Source organism: Centruroides sculpturatus, unplaced genomic scaffold, assembly GCF_000671375.1.
Source record: "Centruroides sculpturatus isolate CEXI.00-Female unplaced genomic scaffold, Cexi_2.0 scaffold852, whole genome shotgun sequence".
In the NCBI taxonomy this organism is placed as follows: Eukaryota; Metazoa; Arthropoda; class Arachnida; order Scorpiones; family Buthidae; genus Centruroides; species Centruroides sculpturatus.
In genome coordinates, this window is record NW_019385108.1 from 185,996 (window position 1) to 197,595 (window position 11,600).

The following is an 11,600-nucleotide window of genomic DNA, read 5'->3' on the forward strand; positions in this document are numbered from 1 at the left end:
ATTTTAAAAATGTTCGAACCGTTTTAAATTCGAATTTGTTATTGCGTATTGGTTCGATTATAGAACGATTGTAAACGTTCCAGAAAATTGATCAAATTGAAAATAGTTCGTTTGATTCTCGGCAATTCTCTTCAGCGGTAGGTGTTATATAGACCTAACGATTACTATGGTTATTGAAATATTGAATGTAAATGGAGTTTGCTTGCAAAACCTCCGCGGACGAAGTCGCGGGTAACAGCTAGTTTTATATATTTAGATTGCTAATTGCAACATATTCTTTGATATAAAATTTGAATATCAATCATCTATAAAGTTTGTTATCAAATCATATAAAAGACTATTCAATAACAAATTTTATTAGTACATAAAAAAGAAATAAATAAGTTATTTTCAAAATTAAACAGAAGTTATTATACTAACAAAATAGACTGAATGAAATAGTAACATAAGAAATCAAATCATTTATATTAATATATTATTTATTTGTATTACATTTTATTCATATATTTATTTGTATTACAACTATATCAGAAACACCGAAATATATAAAATAAACTTGAAAAATTTTGTAATTCATTATGTAATGGAAAACAGGTTATTTTTGTAATCAGTGTAGGAAAACTATGAAATATCACTTATTAAATATCAGACATAATTTAAAAAATGCAAATTCAGCTATTTCAAATATTAGTATTAAGTTTTTAAAACTTAATCCAAAGATATTTTTAAAATGATTATTTTGAATACAATACCAAAAAGATAATGCAATGTTAATAAATTTTCTTTAAAAAAATATTCTTATAAAAATAGTTATGATACAAATTGATTTGAATTTAGAACAATATTTTTTTTAAATCTGAAAAATCAAATAAATTTTTTTTTATTATACTTAATATATTTTCTTTAAAATATATTTTCAGATTTATTTTTAAAAAATTATACTCCATTAACAATTACATATGAATATTTTCTAAGATTCTTGCTCTAACAAGTAAGCATGATGTTTTAAAAAAATTGCAAAGAAATGAATTTCTATGAGTAATATTACTCATAGAAATTCATAGAAATCTAAATTTGTGTAATCAATATAATAACGATTACACAAATTTTACTTAAATAAGTTTAAATGATTACATATGAAATATATATAAAATTTTTTAAAAATTACTTTTATTCAATGTAAACTTTATATATATATATATATATATATATATTCATNAATAACCTCCTTCTGTAAACAAGTTTTTACAAAAATCATTTGTAGCAAGGTCTATTAATTCTAGTTGACTTTTCAAAAATTTAAGTGCTCTGAACTAATGTATTAGTGAAAACAAGCTACATGGGTAAGATAAATATGCTTTTGGTACTGTAGGTTGGAGACTCCTGCTTTAAAATATGTTGTTAATACCATAGAGGCAAACCTATGGTAAGTGTGTCCAAAGTGGCACATAATGTATCATATTACAGTCGACCCCCCTATAACACTGTTGATTATTCCATTTTATATGAATTCCATGTTATAAGAGTCACTTAGATTATACAAATACGTGTACTGGGCTATGAACGGCTCACATATTTGTAAAATCTAAATGACTCGTATAACATGGAATTCATATAAAACGGAATAATCAACAGTGTTATAGAGGGGGGGTTGACTGTATTTCGATTTATCATCTGTCTTTTTCAATCATCTTAAATATATGTATATACATATGTATTTAGAGATATGGTAATTTGAAACTTGTCTCCTAAATAACAAAATTTGTAAAAATTTGAAATTAAATCAAAAATTGGAGAAATATCCTAAGAGTGTTTAAAATTATTGATTTTTCTCTACAAGAAAAGACTAGAAATAAACAAACCTTTGAGATATATTTAACACATTCATATTAAAACTATACAGAGAAAATATTACTTAACAATCTTTAGGAGTCTAAACTTAACTAGAATTACATGTTTTTCCTCATTAAAAACATTAAAGTAATCATAAGCAAAACCATTATGAAAGATAAACATTACGAACATCATCAAAAAATGGCACCAAAAAAAAAAAAAAACAAATTTACCAATGTGCTGCCTTGGTACTTTTTTAAGCAGGGCAAAGCCCTTGAAATTTGTGAACATTTAGGTTCCAAAACTAAACTAGACTATATTCCTAAGCTAAAAAAAACTGAGAAAATTACTTCTTGCACAATTTTGTTGCACTGATTACAGTTATATGGGTCTTTTTTGGCACATTTTAGCTATTTTGCAGATATTGCACCACAAAATTGCACTTTGCCCATACAAAATGCTATAGACCAGTGGTTTCCAAATAAATCTGGGAGGGAGAAAAGAAGTACGCAAGCAGCAGAGGAACTGGTGGCAGTGTTCTGAACAGTGGCCATAGACAAAGGTTTGGGTTCACTGACAACCTTTCCCATTCCTCTTTTAAAATGATTAAGAAGAAACATTGCATTTAATGATCTCAAAATGTGGAGAACGATATACAATAAGGACGTAAAGTGTGAATTTCATAGAAAAGTTTTTCTAAGAATATTTCCAAGCTTTTCTCAACAAGGAAAAATGAATTAGGGGTATTAAGTACTGGGGATGGATGTCACGCCAACAGTTATCTCAATCAAAACTTCTTCCAAAACTTCAGACTATGAGGCGTTAAATATAATTTAAAATATTTTAATCTTGCGAGCGCTTTCGACGTAAATATGCACGTCGTCTTCAGGCAATTCAAAATTGAATCGATTTTGAATTGTCTCAAGATGACGTGCATATTTACGTCGAAAGCACTCGCAAGATTAAAATATTTTTAATTATATTTAACGCCTCATAGTCTGAAGTTTTGGAAGAAGTTTTGATTGAATTAGGGGTGTTGGAGTACAGTCAAAATGGTTTTTTCACTTATTAACTCATGTGGATCCAAATAAATCAAAGTAATTAACATAACCAAGCCAGTGTAAATGATTTTCAATGCTTGATTTGGATATTTTCAGTATGTTGGCAATCTCCATGTGATATAATGTTGATTGTTCTCAATTAANGACGTGCATATTTACGTCGAAAGCACTCGCAAGATTAAAATATTTTTAATTATATTTAACGCCTCATAGTCTGAAGTTTTGGAAGAAGTTTTGATTGAATTAGGGGTGTTGGAGTACAGTCAAAATGGTTTTTTCACTTATTAACTCATGTGGATCCAAATAAATCAAAGTAATTAACATAACCAAGCCAGTGTAAATGATTTTCAATGCTCGATTTGGATATTTTCAGTATGTTGGCAATCTCCATGTGATATAATGTTGATTGTTCTCAATTAATGTCAATTTGATCACTAGCAACTTCAACTGGTCTACCTGACCGTGGAGCATCATCCAGTGAGAAACCTCCAGCACAAAACTTCACAAACCACTTTTGACACATTTGACAGGTCACTGCACCTTCTTTTGTGTTTTAGTTGCATTTTTATAAATCTTGAAATAATAAAGCATAATATGCCAAAAATGTTGCTTGCTTTCTTCCATCTTCAATACTAAAATAGCAAAACAGAAATTTACCAGTTTTGATAAAATTCTCTTAAAATTCACACTGATATGACAGTTGTCATAATACAATCTAACAAAATTACTTTGAATGAAGTTAAAAACAACTAAATGCTACTAGAGCTATCTTATGGAAAAAACAAAATGAACTTTTTGGCCAACCCAATAAATGTACTGAACAGTAACTATTCAGTAACTTTCTATGTGGTAACTATTATTAAAAATTTTAAAAGCCACAATAAAAAGTTGCTTTCAATCTTATAAAAGTTTTTTAGAAAATTCATGGAATATAGTGCTGATTTTGCCTCATCTACAAGAGCATGCTCATATGTACAAAAAGACCATAACTTAAAACAACATATGAGCTAAAAGATAATATAAACACTCACAGACATCTTCCATACTGTTTTTTCCAATAACTCACCTCCTGGAACCAGTAGGAAGATGTCTGCGAGTGTTTAAAAACATGACTGGTAATTACATCATTTCAGTTTGCAATATATATATGAACCTAAATATGATGCAACTGTTAGCCTATGTGGGTATCCAACATAATAATTCAATAATACTAAATGAACTTAATAATACAGTAATTTAGAAAAAAATGGTATTAATCTTTAGTAAACTGGAAAAATATTCTAAGTCTCTGCCATTTCAACTAGTTTGTGAAACAGTTATTTATAACAGAAATCTCCAACCTTTTTCTAAGGAGAGCATGTAAGTTTTAAAAACAAATCTGAAGGACAGGTACAGAAGGTATATTCAGATATTAAAATTAAGATTTTTTTTCCTGAATAACAGCAGATGTAAATCAATATAAAATTTGCAACTAATTTTTTTAAAGAATGTCATCAAAACTGGGATAAATTCTATGCTACCCTATATTAAAATCTCCTTTATATATTTATTGGAGAACAATGTTCAATAGTTTGATATTATGTATTTCATTTTTAAAAAGGTGTGTTTGCAAAGATACATAGAAGCAGAAATAAATAGTCTCTGTACAAATATTTTAAGACTTAAAATTCTCTTCTGGCAGAGATTTCCAAAAATTTAACCACCTCCTTCTGTAAACAAGTTTTTACAAAAATCATTTGTAGCAAGGTCTATTAATTCTAGTTGACTTTTCAAAAATTTAAGTGCTCTGAACTAATGTATTAGTGAAAACAAGCTACATGGGTAAGATAAATATGCTTTTGGTACTGTAGGTTGGAGACTCCTGCTTTAAAATATGTTGTTAATACCATAGAGGCAAACCTATGGTAAGTGTGTCCAAAGTGGCACATAATGTATCATATTACAGTCGACCCCCCTATAACACTGTTGATTATTCCATTTTATATGAATTCCATGTTATAAGAGTCACTTAGATTATACAAATACGTGTACTGGGCTATGAACGGCTCACATATTTGTAAAATCTAAATGACTCGTATAACATGGAATTCATATAAAACGGAATAATCAACAGTGTTATAGAGGGGGGGTTGACTGTATTTCGATTTATCATCTGTCTTTTTCAATCATCTTTTTGGTTTATCACCTGATCATCCTTTTTCCAATCAGCTTTTTTACATTTATTCTAATTAAAACATATTCATTTAATTTGTTTATATATTGTTATTCAAAGTTTAAAACTTTGGCGCACACAAACATCTTTAAAGCTAAGTATGCTTACTATATATCATGCAAGCGCAAAAAGATTCGTCACCCCCTGCCATAGGGTTACACTTCAGTTGTGCTACTATTTATTAGATTCTTCTCAAGTGGAAAGCAACTGAGAGATTTAAAAAAGAATGACTTCTTTTAGAGTGTGTAACCTTACAAAAAGGAATGTAAAGGAAAATTTGGAGCAAAACATTTCAAAGGTGTCTCCTAAATTTTTCTTTTTAAATTTTTATTTACATACAGATGGTCTCTAACCAGTAGAGTACATTTAATAGAAAATAAAGTCTTGCTTAAATTACAATATCAATTTGAGTACTTTTAAATATCCTTTGACAGTAACATGAACAGAAAAGGATCCAGGAGGCCCAGACCCACTTACCTGAATAAATAAATAATCTAAGAAAAAAATCAAATAAGTATTGGAAAAATATTTAAATTTGACAAATGAACTTATACACAACAAGTATGTGTGTATATAATTATTATCCAAAAGTTTTCATCCATAGTATTAGCAGTTATATCCAGACTGTACATTGATTAATGTACATTTACATATTAAATCAAATATTGTACTGACTTGAGATGAACTAATGTGTTGTAATTACATTCTGTTAAACATTAGTTCATCTGAAATCAATACAATATTTTTAGTAGAACTTTTGATATTTACAAAATTAATCTTAATATTTAACTCAGCAGTTTATAAATTCAGTTTAAATACATTATATATTGTGTTGTTATTTGGACTATAATTGTTATAATGTTAAAAATTTAAGAAAATCTTATTTGAAGAAATTGTCCACATACTTTTCAAATAAATATTTAAAGTAGCCTAATTTTCATGTTTATAAACACAAAAATGATAAATATCTTTGACCTATTTTATACACAAACACAAACACACACACATATATATATATATATAAATTAAAANACAGATGGTCTCTAACCAGTAGAGTACATTTAATAGAAAATAAAGTCTTGCTTAAATTACAATATCAATTTGAGTACTTTTAAATATCCTTTGACAGTAACATGAACAGAAAAGGATCCAGGAGGCCCAGACCCACTTACCTGAATAAATAAATAATCTAAGAAAAAAATCAAATAAGTATTGGAAAAATATTTAAATTTGACAAATGAACTTATACACAACAAGTATGTGTGTATATAATTATTATCCAAAAGTTTTCATCCATAGTATTAGCAGTTATATCCAGACTGTACATTGATTAATGTACATTTACATATTAAATCAAATATTGTACTGACTTGAGATGAACTAATGTGTTGTAATTACATTCTGTTAAACATTAGTTCATCTGAAATCAATACAATATTTTTAGTAGAACTTTTGATATTTACAAAATTAATCTTAATATTTAACTCAGCAGTTTATAAATTCAGTTTAAATACATTATATATTGTGTTGTTATTTGGACTATAATTGTTATAATGTTAAAAATTTAAGAAAATCTTATTTGAAGAAATTGTCCACATACTTTTCAAATAAATATTTAAAGTAGCCTAATTTTCATGTTTATAAACACAAAAATGATAAATATCTTTGACCTATTTTATACACAAACACAAACACACACACATATATATATATATATTATTTTAATTGCTTAAATAATAAAATTATTAATTTTATCTAAAAGATTCTAAAAATAATATTAAAAGAAATAAAAAACGATGAATAAAATTTTTAAGCACGTTAATTTCTAATTTGTATTCTTAACTTATTATTATATTATTATTAAACTTAGTCTATAATACCGAAAGATAAACTAGGTAAAGCAGTGTTCTAGAATCATAGTTTTATTACACAACAAACTTCATTATTTAAAATCGGTGTAAAATTTTAAATTTAATTTATTTTCTATTCCATACATAATTATAAAGAAAACAATTCTACAAGTACAGTATATTATTTAGTTTCTTCATTTATTCTACAGTGAATGTCTATTTCATATTTGTAATATACATCCCATTATTATGTATTATTATTTTACCTAGAAGTTTACCTAGGTACTAGGTGCAATTTTGCATCACAATTCTATAATACAATAAATGATAATAAGGAATATAATATGAAGTTCCTTTCTAATTGTTTATATAAAAATATATATATATATATATATAGATTAATGAATAATGTATAAATTCCAAATATTGCCAATAATATATTTATTATTAATTTCAGTAATATTGAATCATTTCCTTGCAGAAAACTGGATTTTAAAAGATTTTAAAGGAGATAAGATAATATTTTTTATTTACCTTTTTTCCCTGAGTTTTAAACTTGCCCTTGACATCCAATATGCAAGTAATAGAGAAACACCAACCACACCAGAATTCCTCAACATCATTTTGCTTAAAACTTGCGACATTTTCTTTTAATATACGTTAAAACAGATAAAGACTTATCCGTTCCGAACTTTACAATACAAAACTCATTTTACAAGTGTTACACAGTACACGTGACAAGTGTAGTACGTCACAAAATATTACAGAACGTGATTGGAACACGCTGTAACTTAAAGGAAATTCCCAACCAAAAAAAAAAAATATATTTTCTTATTAATTAATTAATTTATCGTCGAATTTAATTGATAAAAATACTAATTATAATTGAATACATGTGTATATTTTTTTATATAAAGTGAAAACTTCGTTTTAAAGTGTTTTAATACAATTGACTTATAGTTTAATTGGTATAAAAAAAGGAATTTTATTTAATGTAAATATAGTATTTGTTTGTTAAAATATACATTTGTTTCCTTAAAGGATTTTCGAAGTTTTTTTAAATATTTCTATTGTCTTTATTCTTGGGTAATCATGAATTGTTCGTTGAGGATATACAATAGAAGGTCATGCACATCCCTGGCTTAAAGTTCACTCGAGCATAAAATCTGTAATGAAAATATTTGATATAATATCAAAACAGGACGTGTTACACAGTACACGTGACAAGCATCATTTCAGTTTGCAATATATATATGAACCTAAATTTGACAATTTAATTAAAATAATTTATTCGATTTATCCTGTAAAATAAAATGAACGAGGAAAGGGAATTATTAAGTTCATAATCATTATATTTCGTAAAAGTCTTTTAATAATTAAATATTAATAAAATGTATTTTATAATTACATTCCTTAATAATAATTCTTTGTTCTTACTGGGATATAAAAAGGTTCTAATGTGTTGACTTGATGTGACATTTTCACAATAATTTCAGTTTATTAATATCGTTAATTAACTTTTATATTATTATAGTTTTAATTTTTTTTCCTGATTTACAAATAATTTAATTATTTTTATGATTTATTACATGTCAAACAATCTATAATTTATTATATACAAATATATCATTTTGTATTATAACTTAGTCTATTTTAGGATTTTATAGCCGCTTCCATTGTGGGCATACTCAAACCCACGTTGGATATGATAAAAAGGCATTGTGCCAACGATATAGAATAGATAGAGTGGCCAAAGCCAAAGATAAAAAGAGATAAAAGATAAAAATGCCATTGGCCATTTTGGTTCTTTTGACTGTGAAAGGTTTGGCAAAGGACAGAATCATCAATTTTATCATTTCTGCTGACAAGAGGTATAAGATAGGTTCATCTAGAACTTCTTTTTCCTCTATTCGTAAACGAGTATAACCGTAATAATTCCATAGCTTATAGAAAATGCTTGGTTGCACAGATTGATCAGCCTGGTAGCCAGAAATAAAATATTAGGGAAGTTAGTCAATGCATTTGATATTGGCTCTTATTGACTCTTCCAAGTTGCGGATATTACAGTATATACAGTATGCTGCATATGCACTCTCGATGCAGCATGCAGCATACTGTATATACTGTATACAGTATATACGAGCTGCATCTTATATACTGTATACAGCATATACGATGCAGCATATATTATTATATGCAGCATACTGCAGCACTGCTGCAGTATGAGGGGTCTTAGCCACTTCATAGCCCCCTTCATTGTTATGGCACTGAGATTGATCTAACATGTTCAGCAAATTTCAGATGACAGCGGAAGAATCAAAATATATTAGGCCTATTGTCTGACTGAAAGACCTGCAGTCTTCATAGCCGTGATTGAAATGCATCATTCCACTCAAACTCCCATAGGCTTTGACTGGAATGTTGCATTTTGATCACCACACTATTTTTGAATATCCATATTCCTCACTATTATTATGTTATGAATATGTGGAATGCATAGCAGGAAATGTTTCCTCATTAGCAAAACAAGTAAAATGTGCTGGTTGCATAAACTGTTTGTGAGAAATATAGAAAAATCTGGTTTTACAAAAAGAAATGAATGTAAAGAACAGCCTTGTGACCTTCATAAATCTTTCATGTAGCTTAATAAAGTTACTTAAAAACTAGGCTTACCAGATTTCAGCTTTGACCGGAACTGTCCCGTTATCAGACGTAGAATGGAGATGCCCCAAGCAACGAGATTGTAGGCTACTTCTTCCGCTCTCTTTGAAGTCAGAGCCTTGAGAACCACGAATTTAGTGAGATGATCTTGGTACACCATTATAAATTTGTATTCCCTGTCAGGTTGGGATTGAAAATCAATGAGATCGACAACGGGAATTAAATTCAGAAAAAACCATAGGCTTCGCAACAACACTTTCTAAAATGCCTTTTTGCTTTCTCTGGCATGGCTCACAAAGGTACAGTTCAGTATCAAGACGAGTAACGTTCTTGTATTTGAATGAAAGTTCTTTCAACATTCTGTCATATCCTATGTGGCCAGTGGCCAAATGAGCGTCATGAAACTTCCTGGAAGTATTTCTAGGAAAACTATAGAAAATTAATGTGTAAACTATACGTAAACATGCACTATAAGAAATCATTTATCTGACTACATATTATTTGATAAATGTAAAAGGATACAAATTTTCTTGCTGTCTATACTATTATTACAGCGAAAAGGTTGATTTAACAAATTTCTCGGCAATATAAGATGAACAACAAAGATAAAACATAATAAAATAGGTGCAGCCATGCTTGGCGTAAATGGGCCTGAAACAAAAATATTGTAATTGAATGAGGAAAATGTGGTAAAAATATCATATTATTAAATATATATTCTCGTAATATATTTGACATTTTAAAAATTGTTTTGAGTGTAACAAACACTTGATACAGTATAAAAAGATTGTTGATTAGACAATAGAACGAGTTCAAAAAGAAAAAATTTTGTGGACATAACAGGAAAAGTTATTTATTTAAAATATTTTTCTTTAAAATGAGTGTATCATTTGATATTTTAAATGTTTTTTGTTAAAAATAATGATTGCATTATTTAGAATGCCCTTGAAAATGTCACGAGTCTTTTTATACATTCCAGCCATTGCAAATTTAAGATTTAAGAATGATTATAAGGAAATTAGAATTTATTAAAATGAATTAATCATTGGTTTAAATGACTTAAAAATTAGAGTTTTAAATTAGAATTAAGTTGATTCGACATTTTCTATTTCTCTCATTAGATTATTTCAGTAAAAAATAGTTGAAAAAATAAATTTGAATAATCTAGTTCGGGAGTAATTTCTGTATGTAAGTGTGTGTGTGAGGGTAAACACGATTTTGTTTATCCTGTTTGAATCTTAATGACTCCTGTGCTTTTTGTCGAAAATTTCTGAAATTTTGCATGGGATTTTCGATCGTGGGTTCGCGCCTAGCTCGGACATAAAGTCTTCAGAGTTTTCTCCACGTCTGTAACACCTAAATAGGGACAAATTTCCCTTAAAAAGACCTCCCGGAAGGCATCCCCTAGGCAGATCGCCCAAGTGTAACGTTGCCATAACAAACAAAGGAAGATAAAGAAAGTACAATAGTGTGTATTTCCTGTAGAATCGAATATGCTAATAACAAGGTCTATATAAGAAGGTCAGGACACGCTCCCGTGATTCTATGCGGCAGAGGCCATTTTGGGACTTATCGATAGACTACACTCCACTCGTAGTTCCTGCGTGAGTCGACTATTACTACGTATATAAGTACTCAAACCTTTAAACAATGGGTTATTGTGTGGCACCAAATTATAAAAGTAAATCTACAGACGTTCGATTATTTAGATTTCCTGCAAATAAGCGGAGCAAAGCAAAATGTAGCGTAGACATCAACGGATGGTTCGCGATGCAGTTCAAAGAGTTTATATGTGTACAGTTTGTAACAAGTGGTTTAAACGAGTGGATATTCTTCGTGTCCATGAACAAACCATACATGGAAATTTATAAATGATATTTTCATATCATTTATAAATATATCATTTTTCTATCTAATGATAAAATAATTAAACATATAACTGTTTTAATATGACCATATTGTATTTTAAACCTGTAAAATAAA

General features: G+C 28.2%; 1 protein-coding gene across 1 annotated transcript in view; it reads right to left on the reverse strand.

Annotated features, from left to right (window-relative positions):
- The window catches only part of LOC111634824 (ATP-binding cassette sub-family D member 3-like), a 51,585-nt gene extending 43,879 nt beyond the window's left edge, over positions 1-7,706 (reverse strand). The window contains exon 1 of the mRNA XM_023379656.1: positions 7,491-7,706. Within this exon, the coding sequence (XP_023235424.1) occupies positions 7,491-7,600 (110 nt within the window). The 5' untranslated portion in view covers positions 7,601-7,706. The remainder of the gene's footprint in view (positions 1-7,490) is intronic.
- Between the last annotated feature and the right edge of the window lie 3,894 nt (positions 7,707-11,600).